Source organism: Chanodichthys erythropterus, chromosome 20 (genome assembly GCF_024489055.1).
Source record: "Chanodichthys erythropterus isolate Z2021 chromosome 20, ASM2448905v1, whole genome shotgun sequence".
Taxonomy (NCBI): Eukaryota; Metazoa; Chordata; class Actinopteri; order Cypriniformes; family Xenocyprididae; genus Chanodichthys; species Chanodichthys erythropterus.
The window spans coordinates 4,773,176-4,793,752 of NC_090240.1; the positions used below are offsets into that span (position 1 = coordinate 4,773,176).

Genomic DNA, 20,577 nt, shown 5'->3' on the forward strand with positions numbered 1-20,577 from the left:
TTCAACAGTTTGAACTGTTGTCATATGCAGTTGATGTAGTGAACGCAGTGTAGCGCTTCCGTCTTCTATGTCTGACCTCCGCCAATAATGAGTCGGCGTTCTGACGTAGAACACAGAAGCTCTGAACTGCGCTCGCTACGTCAACAGTGAACAACAGTTTAAATAGTTAAATAAAGTCCCTATTTTTGTTTTCATTTGCGCACACAAGTATTCTCGTCGCTTCATAACATTAAGGTTGAACCACTGCAGTCATGTCGACTATTTTAACATTGTCTTTAATACCTTTCTAGTCTGGCTATCACCAGACCAAGCTCAATTTAAAATTGAACATTGGTCTGGGGAGTTTGCTATGTATTTCCTACTGCACAAGAGGCGTGATCAACAAGCATTAGTCACGCAATTGGATAGTCCTTCAACCAATCAGATCCGGGTGACGTACTTTGCAGAGCAATGAGAAAACTCCAGACAGGTTTACCGTGTGTCTCAATCAGCTCCCTAGTTCAGTAGTCAGGGCACTGATCAGGGAATCAGCCACATTCACTTTAATGATATACTGATTCACGACCTAGGGAACTAGGGAGGTGATTGAGATGCAGGTTTAGTTTATATCGGTTTGTAGCATTGATCCGCGGTTTGCAGAAACAGCAATGGCATCGAGCGATTTTTGCAGGTTGTGCAAAAAAACACCCACTCGAGCAATTTGTTTGCTAACTAAAGAAGTCATTCAGCATCGTCGAGAGTTTAAAAGGCGACTCTGATACTGTTCTGGTTCAGTGTAAATGAATGCGGAATAAAGCCGCCCTAAACTACGTCATTGTCATGACAACCAAAAAGAATTCCAGTCAGCTCAGACGGCGTGGGATTCAAGAAGCAGGGAGACGAAACATAGAGCAAATAATAAAAATATTGTCTACCATCAAGGGGCATTGAATTAAAAGAGTCCTGTACTCACATCGTGAAGCAAACCACCAAAATAACAGCAGAGAATCATTGTGTGTCATCAATTGCTGTTTGTAATCTTCCTATGAAGAGACTGTCGGATCAACACTCTGCTACATTTCTCTCAGATAAGGTAAATGTTTAACACAATCAGTGTCACTGTGATTGTGCATTGTTATATTGAAGTGACGGGTAGATCAGATAGAGTTTGAAAGCTGCTTGCTGTCGCTTCTCTATCGTCATCGTGTTATATCCGCCAATAGCAAGCAAGGTGGATAAGCCAGTCTGTGATTGGTTCCCACAAAAGTGTAACAGCGCAGCAGAAATGAATGCACAGGTTTCCAGACTGAGTTGCAGAGCGAAATCAAATCGCCGGCAGATCAGGCTGGGTTTACCCAAACTAATACCTTTCTGGACCGCAAAAGGTGTTATGACGTTGTTGCCTTTGTGTGGACCCTCAGATTTCATCAAAAATGTCTTAATTTGAAGATAAAAGAAGGTCTTACAGGTGTGAAACGACATGAGGGTGAGATTTCATTTTTGGGTGAACTAATCCTTTAATACAACCTTCAATATAAAAGTCTTTAATTCAATAAAACCTTTAATATTCAATGTATAATAATAATAATAATAATAATAATAATAATAAAAACAGTTGCATAAGATAACACACTGAAATTTAAGTCATTATTTACTAATTGTCATGTTTGGTTTTAGTTTCAATTTCTGTTCCTTGGACTCTTAGTTTGTATGTTCTTGTTTTCCTTTATTTGGTTCCTGTTTCCTTTGTTGCTAGTTTGCTTCCTGGGTTACTCATTATCATCACCTGTGTCTTGTTTAGGTCCTTGTTTAACTGCGTATTTATGCCCATAGTTGTTTTCAGCTCAGTGTCCACTATCCACCTTATTTTTCACGTTAGAGCGGGCACAGCCATTTGTAAATTGAATGCGTCTGGCTTCTGGTGTCATCCGCTGCCAATTATTTAAGTTTGTTATGCTGATTGATTTTGCAAACTGATATTTCTTAACGTTTTATTTTAATGTATTGTTGTAATTATAAAACACACTAGTTTGTAGTGCAAATAGTTTTACCATTTAGGACACTTTGTTATTCTTAATTATTTCCCTTTAGCAGCTAATGAATCGGAAGTCTTGCACACTCATAGAAAAAAGCTAACTTCTGCATTGTAAAATAAGGTGGATTGCCTTTACGTTTTCTATGTAAAGCTGCTGCATTCTCCTTCTCCTGTTTACCCATAAATGTAAAGTGCTATATTTAGATGGGCATCGCTGCTCTCCTCTCCTTGCAGTGACACTAATATTCTTCACCTCCACTGCACTCTAAAATCAAATGTGGTATTTGAAAATGTCTGAGTTAAAACTATATATTTAGGTTTAGGTGTAGGTTAAGGGTTAGTACCTAGCTATTACCCAGTTATTGTAATTATTGTAATATGTACATAGTGTATATATATATATATATATATATATATATATATATATATATATATATATATATATATATATATATATATATATATATATATGGGGAACAGGACTGTAAAATAAAGTGTTATATATGTTTATATATGTTTATACATATTTATACATACATACATATATATATATATATATATAGTAAGTCTATAAACACAATTGTATGTGGGTTGTATTTATATCTAAATGTGACAAAAAGTATGTGATGCCTTAAAATGAGCATGCAGTATTCAGACTGGGCAACTCTTCAACTGAGCTGATGTGAAATGAATATGTGACTTTGTCGCTGGAATATTGCTGAGGCTTTGAGTCACGCTCTTTCACATTGGCTTCTCTTCACAGCTTTAACTACTAAAAGCCACAAATGAGGGTGGTGTCAATGACTAAACCAAGCTGGAGGAGGCTGTCAGAGGGTAAGTATATTTTCTGACATCATGGAAGTAGTGCCCTCCTCTGCATCTAGATATAGCATCGCATGACCTCTCTCTTTCTCTCTCTCCTCTCAGGTTGAACTGTTGCTATAGCAAACCTGAAGTCTTGTGGTTTCCTCCATGTATGCACAATTTGAAATGTCACTTCCTGTTTTCAGAAACACCCAACCTCTGAATGTACAAAAACTTACGGTGTCTCACAAGGGCTGGGCAGAAGATTGTGGAAACTTTGCCCTGAGTGGCCTCAGATGTTTCCATCCAGTACCAATAAACACTAGCTCTGTCTAAATGTACATTTATTTGTTTTATGAGCCACAGTGGGGTCCAAAACTCTTAAACAACTAAATAAACTACTTTTTAAAAATACTTTGCACAACTGTATATAGACTATAAGTATGATGTTTTGCATCAATTAATTATAATTATTATTTAAATATTATAATTTCATTAATTTTCTCAACATTTTCTAACATAAAATTTTTTTCATAACCTTTTTTCCCCCCAAGTGTAGGTTTTGAAGCACATAATTTCAATGTGGTCTCAGCTCCACTGTATATTTAAATAAGGAACAGAACTCAATCAGTATTTTCACAGGTGTTTGTTTGGAGAACTGGACATTGCTCTTTGTAAAGAGACATCTGGATATTTGTATGGCCATGGAGAATTAGTCATGAAATATTATCACCTGACTACTTACCGATAAAGAAAGTCTCAGGTCCGCCTTCTCCTAAAAGTGACACAGTATTTGGATCTAGTCTCAGCCAGAGTCCCACAGCCAGAACCAGCGAGCCCATCAGCTGCAAGAACAAGACCAAAAGATCTTTAGAAGATGTCGCTTAAAATCCAAAGCTGCAATTTTGTTCATGGAACACAAAAAGAGACATTTTTAAAGAATCAATCATCAAATAAAATTACTGAGCAAATGTTGATATGTCCTAAACATGGGGCTGTTGTTGGATTTTATCCTCAGGGGAATCTGTAGCAAGAGACCATTGGCTAAGTGGTGCACCTTTAAATCGACACTACTGTATAAGTAGCCTACTGGTACTTAAATTGGTACTTAAGTCAATGTCAAATTTTTTTAAATGATATAATGATACCAGTCTTTCTGCAGTCAGTTCAAATCATTACACATGTAGGCTACTGTGCACAAATAATGCTGCTGTTTGAGCATAAACAACATCTGCAAAGTTACGACGTTCAACGTTTAATGCAAAGGGAGATCTTTTCTTTTAAAGAATTCTCTGATTAAGCACTACAACAAACAACAAGTAGGGAATACAACGGGCTTCTTCCCATGTTAGTGACATCACTAACCCTAAAATTGACAAACTCTGCCCCCAAGAACACACAACAAAGGGGGTGAGGCCATGTTGGGCTGCTTTAGAGAGTTGTTGAAGTAGAGTGTTGTTGCCATGCCATCATTTTACGCCAGACTGCTTCACAAACAAGGATCAATTCAATGTTGGATTTGCACAAAAGATTAACATGACGGCACATGCTAGTCGATGAGTTGAATCAACTCCACAGCAACTACATAAATGTATCTACTAACCATTCAAAAAAGTTAGTTGCATTCTAAAAGTTGTGACTTCTTCCTTAGTCTCTCCATCAGTGTCTGACTCCGGTTTGAACAATGTAAGGCTGAACACCATCACTGACAATCCTCATTTTGGCTGTGTGAGATTCTCCAGCTTCGTTGTTGTTGAGCAACCGAAGCGCGAGCTGTTAAAGATCCGCCCTCTTCTAGAAAGTGGGCAGGAGCAGCAGCTCATTTGCAAGCTATAATAAATGATCTGTGGGGTATTTTGAGCTGAAACTTCAGACACATTCTCGGGACACCAGAGACTTATATTGCATCTTGTAAAAGGGGCATTATAGGTCCCCTTTAAACTGACAAGCCCTAAAAACTTGTGAAAATGATAAACTTTTCTGGAGGAAGCATCACTGACCCAATCATTCAAATAGGTTACATTTTAGGGCCTAGAATCGCTCCTGGTGCTAAATGACTTTGACCCAACTAAAGTTAAAATCCTCAAAATAAATTAATTTGTCAATAAATAAATAAATGGCCTAAAAAAATCTAAGGCCTAAAAAATTCTGTACTCTCTGTCTTATTTTTTTCTGAAGTTATGGAGAAGTGGCACAGATATTTTTCCACTCTGGCAGGATCCTTCAGGTCTTAAATTTTGTAAGAAATGATGACTGAAGGCCAAACCATGAAAGGAAAAGCAGACCGTAGAATTCAGCCACCATCACTCTTTAATGAACTCTAATTATTGCTGACAAAGAAAACAGACACTCCTCTGTCTAAGCACATTTAAAAGACCATGCATTTGAGTAGAGTTTGATTAAATTTAATTTGCCCTCCCAGTTTTATGCTCTTGGACTCCTGCCACCACTGGGGGCAAATTTTCCATTTGTTGGGCTCCATAAAAGGGTAAAACATGTTAAAATGGGCTTTTGAGTAAAATCAACACCTCTGAGACGTCTCAGGTCTGAATGGCAAAGACTATCTAAAGCTGTGATCATAAGTTACACTACATATCTGTTTAAATAGAAACCACAAGGATGATGCAAGACAAGCAGCAATTACTTCACCTTGTCCTGTGTCCTCCAGCTGTCATATAGCACAACCCCCTTTGGGAGACGCAACCCCTCAAACACTCAGTAACCCCACTGCAGTGTAATATTATCCGGTTGACATCAGTGCACTGCCCCACCCTGAGACACCCCCCTCCTCCCCTCCCCCCTCAGGGCATCAGGGTTTATCTGTAGGACAAAAGATCAACTGTCTGTTACAAACTCCGCTACACAAGACAATGAGCGAGTGTGTCTGTGCTCTACTTAAAATCTATTCATTATAAAATAATTATAAGATATTATCTTATAATGATAATATATCTTAATGATAATATAAGTTCCTAACTAAACCTAATAATATAATATAAACCTAACTAAAATATAAACCTAACTAAATGTATTTTATTATTGTCACGGTTTCTTGAAAGAATACAGATGAAGGCAGACGAATAAAGTTCCACTAGGCAAAGTTTAATGATAATCCAGAACAGGCAGGCAGGCAAACACACCATAACGTGAACGTGACAGAAAAGAGACTGAATGTGAAGATACAACTTCAGTAGCAACACAAACTAGACTAATTAATCAAACACAGCTGAACATAATGATGTGACCATGGTAACAAATGCAGAGAGGAAATCAAACAAAGATACACACGTGACTAAAGAATGCAAACTGAAAGTCCATGAAACACAAGCAAACAGAACATAATAGTGACATCACGCCCCCCTCCGACAAGGCGCGGCTCCATGCTGTAACAGAAGATATTATCATTGGAGGGAAGGAGGAGGTTTAGGAGGGGGACGAGGAGATGGCGAAGGGATGGTGAAATGCTGCAGTGAAGGGATGGTGGCAGGATGAGGTAAAGGGATGGTGACCCCCGGCGTTGAAATACTGGAGACAGGTGGACAGCAATGAAACCCCGGCAGCACAGATGTTAAATGTCCTATAGCACAGACCCAAAGCTTCCCCGAGCCCACATCAGAGTCGATGAAGAGAGGATCCAAGATGTTGCTGGCAAGGCTGTCAACTTCTAGGTGACAACCATTGTAGACTGAGCTGGTGGATCTAATGGCGCAGACATAAGGCTGATGGTACTGAGGGGAGTCGCTGGCACTAGAGACAATGTCGCAGCGACAAGCTTCGGAGGTGGAGCCAGAGTATCCGAGGGCTGAGGTGAAGCTGATGTGATGGAGGACAGAGGCGATGCCGAGGGGAAGGTGTGGCTGCAACCGTAGGGGTGGAGAGACGGAGTGCAGCAGATGGCCCGCAATTCCTTGGTGGATGTGGTGTGACCACTGGCCAAGGGGGAGCCGGCAGGACGAGGGAACCTGGTTGAGCCACAAGTCTGAGTGTCTCTGGTGGAGCCGAAGACGGAGCCGACAGGTCGACGATGTAGCGAAGGGATCAGAAGCGGGAGACGGAACCATAGAATACTCATTCGCAGGTGCTGCTTGTGTTTGCATAACCTGCGGCTCGACTTCATAACGTTTTCCACGGAAACAGTGCAGGGCTGCAAACCAGTGATTGAGCTGGAGGTCTGACTGACTTCTGAGGTGGCATAGAGAGGAGACTTGAAAAGGCCATGGTCAGGATGACACAGTCAATACAGGTTAGTGAAAAAGAAGATTCTCAGTCTGCAATATCCTCCATGCGGTCTTTAAACAGCTTAGCCTTAGTCCATAGCGTATACCCCTGGTGAGATACTCCAGGGTGATGGTGGGCTCTGTCCTCCCTTCTTTAAGTACTGGATCACTCGTAGCTGCAAAAAACTTCTCCCTCTCTGCGGGGGGCTCAAGTGACTCAATCGTGGTCGTCATCGGTGGAACTTGCTCTTGGTCTGGCTTGGGTCTTGATCGGGATACAACACCCTCCAGACACCGAATTAAGGTTTCCCACTAATCCAGTCCTATGGCATCTGGGAGGTCGATGGGGTGGTTGAATGTTGCCCCAATCCGGAACAAGGTCCACAGAGTCTAGTCGAGGGAGCTGGTGATGGCAAGCCGGAAAAACTCCCTCGAATAATCCCAAAAAACGTGGCTCAGGATGAACTTTACCCATTCATCCACTTGGGTGGTTCGGTCTTGGGTGCTTCCGTCACAGTTTGTTGCAGGAATACAGATGAAGGCAAATTAATAAAGCTCCACAAAGCAAAGTTTAAAGATAATCCACGGCAGGCAGGCAAACACATGCACCATAACTTGAACAAGAGTGAACAGTGACTCAATGTGAAGGTACATCTTCAGTAGCAACAAAAACGAGACTAATCAAACACAGCTGAACATAATGACATGACCATGGCAACAAATGCAGAGCGGGAACTAAAACAAAGATATACATTTCATGAGTTCACACTTACAAATAATCAGATAATAAATAGTATGCGTAAAAGTATGCATATTTGGCGTGCTGTCCGAGGATAGGGCTCCGAGCTCAGTATTTGGCTGGAACCCCCCGTATTTCTGATTAGGAAGTAACCAGGTGAGGAGATGGGGTGGTAGAGGGATGCTGGAAAACACTGTCGAGGAATATAGGGGAGTCTACTGTGTTTTTTTATATTTTATATATATATCACTCATGCTGATTGGGTAGATATGCTGATTACTGAATGTTGAAAGCTGGCTGAAATGAAGTGGTTATTAGTCTGATTATTTGAACGTTGCTCCTCCAGAATTTTGTCAATAAAACATCATGTGATTAATGAACGCAAACTGAAAGTCCATGAAACACAAACAAACAGAACATAAAGGTGACAATTATATTTTATAATGTAATTAAAGGTGCTCTAAATGATCCTGGGTTGAGTAACTTTCTGTTGACGTTCGAAGTGTTGTCAAACAAAACAGAGGCTAGCTAGACCCTCCCTCCTCCTCCTCCTCCTCCTGTTTTTGGCCTAAAAACACGTGACATCACTTAGAGCACCTTTAATTATGTGATGGCAAAGCTTGATTTGATACTCAAAAAATCATATCTTATTATTAAAGTTGGAAACAGTTTTGCTGCTTCACATTTTTGTGGAAATGTGTTTTTTCAGGATATTTTGATGATTAGAACACCATTTATTTGGAATATATATATATCTTTAGTAACATTGTAAATGTCTTGACTGTCACTTTTGATGCACTTTTGTCAATTGAATGCATCCTTGCTGAATAAAAATATTAATTTCTTAGACTGTAGAGTAAAACAATAATGTTATACAAATAATATAATAAAAAAATAATAGACAATAATTACAAGTAATACCCATTGATTTAGCTTTAAATGTAAATGCTATTATAATCCAAGAATAACAAACAAAATAATCATAAATACAATTAAAATACTGGAAGTTTTTTTTTTTTTTTTTAAACAAGTGAGTGTATTTTATGCCAAAATACTAATATGAGTCAGCTTTAGGCCATGCAGTTTCCACTCTTAAAATTGTTTGTTGGGTCACTTTTTTTTGTTGTTATTTTACATGTTTGGAAAAAGGATTTGGCTTTTTCAAGTTTATTGGGAGTTTTATGGTGTCTTTAAACAGACAATTTCTGAGTACATTTTTATGTAATTTCCATAATTTCTGCAACAAATAGAGTTTTCATTTGTAGCAAAGAAAACACAGGCAATGATTAAACTACCAGACATTTCTTTGATGTTTCATGTTCCAGATAAACACAATATAAACTGGAGATCATGAGATCATGTGTCTATATTCTCTAACGGAGAACCTTTAGCAAACACAAAAACATCAATTATATGCTGGAAAAGAAAGTGGAATGTTTCAAACCGAGACATTATGAAACAAGAAAAACAAAAAGACTGGGGGAAAAAGAATGAAAGAATTGGTCAACCCAAACCCAGGAAAAGCTGATTAGATCTCCTGGTGGAAAACAGAATCCAGTCAGCTCAGAGAAGTTTCCACCTCAGTGTAGTGCACTAAACCACCTTCTGTATTGGTATTAGAACACCCTGATTGACCAGTTACTAATGCTATCTTTAATAAATAAATACAAATGAAATAAATTACACAGTAAAATTGTTTGCCAGATAACAAACAATGTGCTTTATTTGGCAAAACTGTTTTTATTCCAGTCAAAAAAATATTATTAAATACGACTTGGGGTGTGTTCACAGGCAGGCTTGGTTCGACTCTGGGTTCGGGCCAAATACCGAGCTCAGAGCCCTCTCCTCGGACAGCACGCCAAATATGCATACTATTACTATCTGATGTGCATACTATTAACTATCTCATTATTTGTAAGTGTGAAATCATGAAATAGTAGTTAACAAACAGTATGTGACAAAAGTAGTGTGTCCGAATTCACAGCACTCATAAAAGAGTAGGCAAAAAGAACCTGAATGACCTACTTCTTCCGGGATTGAAGTGATGCAACTGATGCTGGTATGTCATGTGATAATGACAACATGGCAAGCTGGTCAAAATTAGATATGTACGCACATACCACAAGTGTATTTAGACCATCAGCACACAGTTTTGTTTTGAACATTTGGCAAGTTCTGTCGCAAAATATACATCATAAAACTGTTGTTTTGTTTGTTTGTTTGTTTTGTATCTTTAGGTTTGGTGTTAAAATGATGGTGTGAATGCTAAGTGAACCAGGACTAGATGTATCATTTTCTTTTTTGGTTCGAACCAAAAGTTATTATGCAAAGATATTATGACAAATTAGGCTATAACGACAAGGGAGAGTGGAAAGGGAGAGTGCGCTATTGTCTCACTGATGAGGGGTGTGGTCAGAGAACATCAGGGGACGCTCTCCACACACACTATGCTGTACCCCACCACCTGCTGTTGCTTCTTTGTGTAATTGTGGCCTTATATTACCTCAAGCTGAAGTCTGATTCAGCAAAACCTCTCAAAGCCTAGTTTTTCACTCATTTTCCTTCCCACACACACACAGACACACACCCACAAGCACAGGGGTGTTTCGGCAACTATGGGCATTTCTGACCCTTTAATTTGACTTTTGACTTTTAATTTATCCACTAACAAAGTTCATCAGTGGACATACATTAATCACAGAAGATTTATGTCATTCTGTGACATTTTTGTCATGTCATTTCCACCATTTGCAATCAACATTCATTCTCTGGTAGAAATTCTAAAATTAAAAAAAGTCTGTATCACTGTGTATGACTCAAACTGGGGCGTTTGACCAATCCCAACAGAATGGACCATCGGACAATTCAGAACAGAGTAGACCAATCATAACAGACTGGACCACCAGACCAATCAGAGCAGAGTAGACCAATCCCAACAGACTGGGCCATCTGACCAATCAGAGCAGAGTAGACCAATGACAGCAAACTGGGCTGTCTGACCAACAAAGTCATTTCTTTTGAAACTTATATGCCATATTTAAATATATTTGTAATGATGAATAATTTAGTACATTTAAAACATATTTAATATATGTAATTATATAACTTATTAATGCAATATCAATATGTCGGTCTTAGTACACGATGTACAAAAGAGTCGGAACTCTTTGGTCATTTTTGAGTGGGATGTTAATGGTCGAATCAGATTCAATGAACTATGCAAAGTAGTGATCGACCGATGTATCGGTTTACCGATATTTTTCCCGATATTTAAGCATTTTTCCATAATCGGGTATCGGTTTTGTAATATCGGATTCGCCGATTTACGGCGCCATCTTGTGGCCGTTTTGAGACTTCCTCCGTCTGAGGAGATCAGTCAACAACAACTCAGTGCACAGGTAAAGTATATGTTCTACTTGGTTTGCTTTACTTAATCAACTTTATTTAACATAACAGACATGCACAAATCTGAGACATAAATTCCTGATAAAGTTAATTTATGCAGCTTGTTTCTAAACAACTGAGACGAACTCATTGAGTCACGTAGTGTAATTCGCCATGTCCTGCCCCAATAAAGACGTAACTTTACATGAATTAAATAAAACAGACGTGAATGAGTGCATGTTGAAAATAAAAGCGCTGAATTTAATTCTCTATCTGTTGTATTTGCTCACCATTAGTCTAGAAGAAAAAGTTCGTTCATATTGCTTAGCAACTGACGGATGATCAGGAGGCTTAAGCACGGCCACTGAATGAAACTTTTGACAAGATTATCTTGTTTAAACACCCTAGATTATATTATCATTTACTACATAACAATTATTTCGCTAAAACACATATAAATATAGCCTACCGCTTTGTGGAAATTAATTATTTATTATCTCCATGCGCGATCGCGGTTGATTAAGTTATAGTCAAACAGCACTTTGTCAGTTGGCATTTCATGATTTAACGTTAGATTAAATTTAGATCATAAAATGCCAACTGGCAAGTGCTGTTTAACTCTATTAGATTATATAATCATTTGATTTACTACATAACCATTATTTAGTTAATACAAATCTAAATAAATGCAGCTCTGTGGAAATTTAGTATCTCCACACGCGATCGCGGTTGAGTAGCCCAATTTATAGTTTTGTGTAAATGCATAGATAAGCTACAGCACTTTGTCAGAAAGCATTTCATGATCTAGACCGACAAAACATAATAATTAATAACACTAGTTGGAAAATGCAATGATGTATGCTGTTTTGTTTGTTACTTTCCTGACAATGTTATATATTCCAGCTAATATTATTCAGTAATGTTTTTTTTTTTTTTTTTTTTGTATGCGAGGAGGGAGTGATTGTTATAAATAAAATGGTTTGTTCAGCTCATTTGTGTTGTAATAATTGTCAAAAACAGAAGTATAACAGTAAATAAATATTGGTTCTGCATATCGGTTATCGGGTACATAAACATGCAAATAATCGGTATCGGTTATAAAAAATCAATATCGGTCGATCACTAATGCTAAGCTGCAGCTAAAAGTGGTACCGCCAGACCCGGAGATCGGCTGAATGGATACGAAAATGGTAAAACTCAACTGTTTAACTCTAGGGGAGTTGGAAAATTTGCCTATTTTCAAAAATAGTGGTGTGTTCCTTAAGAAACACTCATATGCACAAAACGCTCAGAGACAGCAACACACTAAGTGCACATTACACACACAGCCACAAATATCCCTACAGGCATGAAGTCTTTAAAACGCCTAATGGTGTTTACCACAAAGCCACTCCTGTCCTGTTAGCATCAATTACAGCAGCATTATCATAACTCATGTGCCTCTTCCTCTCCTAATGTGCTGTTCTTGTTCGGACCAAGTCTGTATGCCAATAGAACAACTGATGATTAAAAAATAACCACACCTGAGTCCAGTCAAGTCAAGATTTCATTCATAAAGCACATATAAAAAACATATGCTGTACAACTATAGCAACACTTGTAAATTGTTCTGTGTATGTGTACTTCCAGTAGTGTCCTTGTTTATCTCAACACATCATCTCTGGCAACATTTTAACATTATTGTGCAAATTAGTTAAGGCATCAAACTGTTACCAAAAAATAGCATGGAACCAAGAGAACTTTTACCTAAGGCTCAATAACCACATTATTGCTGTCACAGTAAGGGACATCATAGTTTGTTTTCCTCTGTGTCACTTTATTTATCTTTAGAGACAGTTTGCAACTCTGACCTCACTCATTTATGTCTTCCTGTTTGCTGTGCCCCTGACAGTACAGTTCAATCTGAAAGCATTATTAATAATTAATCAGGCTCTCTGATTCAACACACATCAGGGGAATATGATTCACTTTTAGACCTTCTACGACAGGACAAATTCTGTTTGGATTTATGGGTACTGCCAACAAAACCAACCAAAAAAACAAACAAACAAGCAAACAAATAAAATTGTAAAACATACTTAAGATAAATGTATTTACTTTAGAAGCTAAAATAATTAAAACAGAGAATATATGTTCATTTTATATTTATTTTTCTTTCCCAGTGGGGTAAGAAAACTTGAACTTAAAACTTAATTAAAGGTATATATATACCTTTAATTAAGTATAAGTTCAAGTTTTCATACAACAGTTCATTCTGGTTCTCGAATCTGATTGGCTGAGAGCCTTTTCCAGCCATGTGATATTGCACCAGTATCACCATGGGAACCGTTTCACCATTTTGTATCCCTCCGCTTGCAGCATTTCTCACAGTGAGTGTCATGGCGGATGAGCAAACACATCATAATTTTACAAATACTACTGTTGTTGTGTCACAGAATGTAGTTTTAAGAGGTTTTTAGGCGAAAATGTAGTTATTTAGACCTCAAATATGCAACTTGTATATAAAAAGTGCATAGTGCCAAATTGTGATTTAGACTTTAGATAAAGTTACATTATTGCGCCATTAGATGGCAGCAAAGACTGTCTTTATGAGTGAGTCAGTAGCAAAGAGTTTTATACTGAAAGGGACTGAAACAAAGATGTTGTTTTTACTTTAATCAACACCTTATAAGACACAACTTACAAATGCATTGACTAGCACTGCCATAGGAAATCTGTTTGTTAAAAGGACAAAGATATCGCTTTCCTCAGGAGGACATTGAAACTGATTTTGTGATTATGAATAAAAGATTAACCTGAAGAATTTCAGCTAGATGCAGGTAATGTACTCGCTTAGTCGATCTCTCTCTCATAATACTCGACTCTACATAATACAATACGCTTCAATGAAGAAACTCGAGTTGCGTCCCAAATGATGCACTATACACTATGCACTTATACACTATGTACTTGTGCACTATGCACTCATCCATGTAGTGCATGAATTGCATAAGGTTATTTTGTCATTTAACAACGGAGTATGATCCTCCCTTCCCCTCCACTATGTAATTAAAGCTGCGACAGTTGAGTGCATGAAGTGTCCAACATTCCACACTTTGTTTTTTCCGTTAATTTAGTGCATCATCCGGGTATTTAAAGAGTACTTTTTCTTTTTGGAATTTTCAGTGTGAACGCACTACTCGCACTATTTATACTTAAAAACATAGAATTGTGCATAAATAAGCGAATTGGGATGCACCTTCAGTGTTCCTTCGTGTTCCTCCATGACGTTTTAGAATTAGGCCCCTTTTTTCACTAGTGGGCCTAGTGAAAAAAAATGTGTCTGGGATCCCAAAAAGCCAGAAGGATCGTGAGGCCGCGCATTCACGCTCCGTACTCATACTGAAAATCAAGATCAAGCGAGCTTTTGCCCTTCTGCTCCGCGGGAGGTTTCCGCCCTCCCTGAGACCGCCTTAGTTACGACACCTGCGCTACGGTTTGACAGGTGTACCGCCCCAGTCAAACTCCCTACCTGCCACTGTCCCCGGGACGGGTCGCCAGGGGGGGGACCTCACGGGTAGAGAGGCCCTCCCCGGCTTGACGCCAGAAGCGAGAGCCCGCCAGGGACTCGCTTCCCCGCCTCACCGGGTAAGTGAGGAAACGATAAGAGTAGTGGTATTTCACCGGCGGCTCCCCCGAAATAGATGGGAGGCCTCCCACTTATTCGAAAACTCATGTCACATGACCGTTCATGCACACTGGGCATGCGCGTACAAGTTGAAACAGTTGCTGTATGGGCTGATTGTATGGCCACTAACGGTCTCTACGATCAACTTAGGCTTACGATGATGTTGGGAAAAAAAAGCCCTGGTCTGTTATTGTTGTGTTCCGGTTGCGTAATGTGGGCAGTGATGCCTTTGTTTTCAAAAGTCTCCGTTTTGGTCAGTTTACACTGAAACGCAACCCTGGAGTTTTCAAACTAAAACGGGGTCTGCAGCGGTTTTGAAAGTCTCCATTTTTGACGATCAAAAACAAGTTTTAAAACAAAAACATACTATTGTAAACAGTTATGGAGGCTTGTGCTTATCTGTTAAACTGTCAACTAGAGATAAGAATCTGTGGGGGAAGGAAGTACAGTAGTTCCTCACAGAAGATGGTTTTAAAGACACTCCGTTGTTTTTTCCTATTTATTTACAAAATTGTGCCATCAAAATGTTGTATAAACGCAACATCACATGTGATATGGCTCTATATCAGCACGGCTGTGATTGCCTATGGATGAAAAGTGAAAAAGCAATGTGGCACATATGTTCCAGTGGAAATATTTGCTAATGTTTCATTTGTACAAACACCATATTTCAAAATTAGGGTTGATTTGAAAGTTAAATGGGACATTTCTACAGCTCACATATATTAAAAATGCCTTTTAAGAACTCATGAATATGCAAAACATGCATATTTAGATTTTTTTTTTCTGTTATAGTAATATTTCAGGTTCAAAACAAGCTAAGTTATGTAATTTAGAATTTAAAATCACTGTATTTAAGCATTCATAAGCTGACTGACAAGTCTATACTATTTTCTGTTGGAAACTGACAGCATGTCACAGATATTGTCAATATATCTTCTTTTTTATTGATTCCGGATCTTTCCTAACTGAAGATGATGATAATCACTGTATAATTTATGAGGTTTATGAGGAGAGAACAAGCTATTGTAAACAAACAGCCAATGGATGCTAAATGCTGTCAGTCAGACAACATGAATGATCATATCTGCAAGATTAATGTGGCTCTAAACAGGCCAGAGATCATTATCCTCTACAATTTCCTCTCTTTGTTCTATTCTGTCTAGTCCAAACTGTGCCCATTTTCCATGGCTGAGCTGCCAGGTTGTGAGCGAGAGGTTTTAGCTGGGGAAAAAAAAGAGACTGTTCTGAGGCTATTTGGGTTTTTGTGTCAAACTGAACAAAACAGAGCTCCCATGCAGAGATTTTTCTCAAATTCACCCTTTTATTTATTGGCAATAACATTCCAGCTACATTTTGAAGAGAAGCAGAGATTGTTAATCCAGGATTGATAATCCTTGATCTTCTCAAAACAGAACTATGGGGATTAAAGCTGGCCATCAACGTTTTCAGCACTTCAGTTTGATAAAATAGGGATGTTGATCAAATAACTGTTGTTCTAAACAACATTTAACACAAATCTCTAAAAAGAAGAAGTTATTGAACAGGAAGTTGTGCATTTACATAATTTTACTAACAACACTCTTGCGCTCACTGGTTAACTAGGTCATGATCATACCAACTGTCTCTCTTTAGCTCTCTCTCTCTCTCTCTCTCTCTCTCTCTCTCTCTCTATCACACACACACACACACACACACACACACACACACACACACACACACACACACACACACACACACACACACACACACACACACACACACACACACACACACACACACACACACACCAATCTCTAACCCTTTTCTATATCCTATTTCCCTGTCGGCCTCTTAATCAGGCTTGATATTATTAAACTTCTATTCTTTAATTCTGTTTAACTACATATCACTGTATTAAACTACACTTTTAAAAATAAAAAGGTTCCAAAGAGGTTTTTCTCAGTGTTGTCATAGAAGAGCCATTTTTGGTCTCCCAAAGAACCTTTCAGTGAACAGTTCTTATAGGGGACTTACACTTGCCCTTTTACAGTCTTGATTTTGTTTTTGGGCTCTACTTGAATAGGTTTCCATGCTTGAATGTTCAAAAAACACATTATTTTCCCCATATCTGACATTGTTGCAGCACCTCTCTTTTCAGTCTGTCAGTAACACTTTGTTTAGTTTCCGTTTCTATGTCGCCTCTCCTTCTGAAAAGCACAATGTGCTCTGATTGGTCAGCTGGATTAGTGTGTTGTGATTGGTCAATCGCTTCGAGCGTGCTAGGGAAAAGTCCCTCCCCTCACCATAACCATGTTTCAACACACTAGTAACTAACTGAACCAGGCCCCACCCCGTTATTTTGGCCTAAGAAAGCCTGGGGCTTGCAGTGCCACCAAAACCTCAGCAGCAGCAGAGACTGGAAGTTGTGCTATGGCTATTTGTTTCACAAGGCCTTTTTCGAAAAACACCCCCAACACTGATGCATGGTGCGTTCAAGTCATGTCGAAGTCATGAGTTGATCGCACTTGAACGCCACCACAAAGTCGTAAATACGAGTAGGAAGCTCAGGATTTTCTTTAAGCCCCGATCTTTACGAGTTGGGGGCGTTTCAGTGTGAAATGTGGCGGAATACCACAATATTTAGTAGTGACATTGTCAGGCTTTTTTATCAAGCTAATTCCCTGCACAAAATATAATAGCATTGTAGTATAACAATATAATATGTAACGATAAAGTTTACAGTGGCTTCATAAATTAATTAAAAATATTAAAAAGCACCTTTGTTCTTCATTTTCTAGAAGCTGAGTTTAAAAACATTGCTGTATTAATGTGAAGTTAAGAGAACTACATGAAACTATGTGCAGCGTGTATTGTGCAGTAACAAACTTTTTCAAACTGGACTATTCTACAATGTTGCAATATAATATCATCTTTAGTTTAACGAGTTAACAGTTATTTGTATTTATAATATGCAGTTTTGAGTATAAATGTTTTTTGAAAGGCCCATAAATAAATATTCTCCATCAATAATTATTCATTTAATGTTTTTCAAATATATTTTTGCAGACTTAATCTTCTTAACTAAGCCCAAGCAAGAAGATTAGCTCAACTTTGCTCAAATATTTTTGCTATTCCAACATTTTATTAATTGGCATTTTTTACAGTGAAAATGGGGGGGGGGACATGGCAGGGACATGGTAATGTAATAATAAAATACTAATAAAGCTTTACGAGAGTTCTGTTATTGTGGAAAAAGAGAATGTTCCTAAAGTTAAGACTTATTTAATGGGAATCTAGGCGTTTCTGTGAAATTCTTAGAAGTGCATAAACCACATTTATGTCAGTTAATGTTAACAGGTCTAAAAAAGTTACACCAAACAGTATGATGCGCACAAAAACAGAGCTCTCAAACCTTTTGACCATAGAATTTTAATGACTTTGCCAGTTGTTCATGATTTCTGGGGAAAGTTTTTTTCGCCTTTTTCATATTTTTTAGAGAGTTGAGCTTAAACAAATTTACAAATAGAAACTGATTATAGAAATACTGTGACAATGACATTTTAAGATTTTATTACTTTTAGTGATTTTTCCAGTCTGTAAATTAATATTTTAAAAGTCCTTAATAAGACCAGGTTTTTACCATGCATCCAGATAAAAAAAAAATAACCAGGGCTTAAAGAAAAAAATACCACCAAAATATAAAATATAAATGCTGTTGTAAGATTGACCGTGAACTATCATGTGCCTCTGAGAAGAATCAGGAGAGTCTGCTTCTGCTGTATGAAACGTTTATGGTAAATCAGATAAAAGTGTCAACTCAATGAAAAATAGTCAGACCTTCATTAAACTGTTGTTCCCGTGCAGTAGTTAATGCCCATATAAGCAGAACTGGTGATTCATTCATGAATGAATCAGTGTTTTCACTTTTTTTTTTTTAAAATGAATAACCCATTCTCATACACTTACTCAGTTCACTGAAGTCTTTTTAAAGTGCTTGACTGAACTGCCATCAAAGACTGGCTATTTGCATGAAATAGCATTTCAAGTGGAGTCTGTGAAGGAAAATGTTATTGGTTGTGCCAAACGAATGAATACACTGTTCACTTAACAGTCACTTTGTCTGAACGAGGTATTTTGTGATCAAACTGGGACTTGTCAATGTTAACTTATAAGTCTAGCTTAATATTTTTTGAATTATTATAGTTTTACAATTGAATAAATAAATAAATAATTCATTGTTCATGGATGAACTGAATGAATAAGGCATCATTCTCGAATTAACTGAAGGATCCTGCTCCATTAACAAATTAAGTGAATCTCGTTCGTAAACTAGGAGTTACATACCCATTGGCATTAAAGTCAGCATGAAAAGGAAGTCCTTTGTTCTCTATTGTTACATTTAGACACCAAGAACAAATGTAGGGCGGGAATTGATTGGATGGTTGTAGTTTTCTATTGGTTGATCTCATGTGAGCGACAGGTTGCCCCGCCCTCAATCCGTCATCAGAGAACAGACATTGCTGCAAGAGGCAGGGGAAGTTACTTTGATTGAAGATTAAAGGGCACATTATTTAAAATAATAATAATAATAATTTGCACGGACAACTCATTTGTAATAAATACTGCAATTTTTGATAAATAAAAAAAGAACTGAGTGACTGATTCAATGATTCACTCATAGTAAACAATGCTAACCACTCGCCACCTACTGGCATAACAATGTAATAACATGCAGACGGGCTTCCTGAACTAATCAGTGAACGAATTTGAACAAGTCTATTCATGAACAGATCCAAAAGATTCGAAGTCAGTTGGGTGAATCAAAACACCCAGCACTACAGTGCGCCAGTGTCCGACTGCTGCCCTCCAAACAAACACACGCTGAAGGAAAAATGGGCGGATTTTCCTCAGTGGAAAATCTGATTTGAGTCGTACGAGCAGTGACTCTCAGCCTCCCCCCGAATCAAGCTTTAAATTCCTGCATAAAGTGTGTAAACACTAACACAGAGAACGAATATTTGACTAGAAAGTACACGCAAAACTGACTCCAGATAGCAAAATATAGCCTCCACACATGATGGCATGTCAATACAACACTACTGCATTACTTACCCAGAATATAAAGTTGAACACGAAGAGGAGATATTTCACACATTTCATTCCGCCTTCAACTTTCCCCATGGTGACGGTACAATGTGAGCGGCTATATAATAACAGTGACAATAACAGTGAAATGCGAAGATGCTGTTGCACTGCACGAGCACTGTCAACATCTGTACGAGTAGCAGCGGGTGATTTCTTCAGTGTCTCTGTCCCGCCCCTTTGAATAATGTGTGGGGTGACTCTAGGGGGGTTTGGGATGGGCAACGGTCCATCCAGGCACTGCACAGTGGCTTCTTTCATAGGACTGTGCGATCCCAGACAAAACTTTTAAAGGCTTGTTGTTTAATGGAGAACTACTGAGCACAAGCAAACAAACATTTAGTTTTCACTTTTAAAATAATCTCAAAATTAAAACGAATTAAATAAATAAATAAATAAATAAATAAATAAATAAATAAATAAATAAATAAATAATATATGGAACAACAAAATTATGAAATCTGAATGTTTTTTTTTCTGTTGTTGTTTAAGTTTTTTGTCAATTAACCTAAAGTAGGCCTATTACATTACAGAATATATTGACCTTTTTTTTCTTAAGTTGAAGAGTAATATTATCCCCCTGAGACCCAGCAATGGAGTTTTTTCCTCTGTAGAGGACATTATATTT

At 38.0% G+C, this 20,577-nt stretch overlaps 1 protein-coding gene across 4 annotated transcripts in view; it reads right to left on the reverse strand.

Moving 5' to 3' along the window:
• The window catches only part of tspan2b (tetraspanin 2b), a 30,218-nt gene extending 10,125 nt beyond the window's left edge, over positions 1-20,093 (reverse strand). For all 4 annotated transcript variants that reach the window (XR_010892928.1, XM_067371896.1, XM_067371899.1 and 1 more), the window contains exons 1-2: positions 19,920-20,093; positions 3,564-3,663 (exon numbers count right to left, since the gene is read on the reverse strand). Coding sequence is in view for 3 of the 4 variants with exons in the window: in XM_067371896.1 (XP_067227997.1) it covers positions 3,564-3,663; positions 19,920-19,988 (169 nt within the window). In the remaining variant the exon portion in view is untranslated. The remainder of the gene's footprint in view (positions 1-3,563; positions 3,664-19,919) is intronic.
• Between the last annotated feature and the right edge of the window lie 484 nt (positions 20,094-20,577).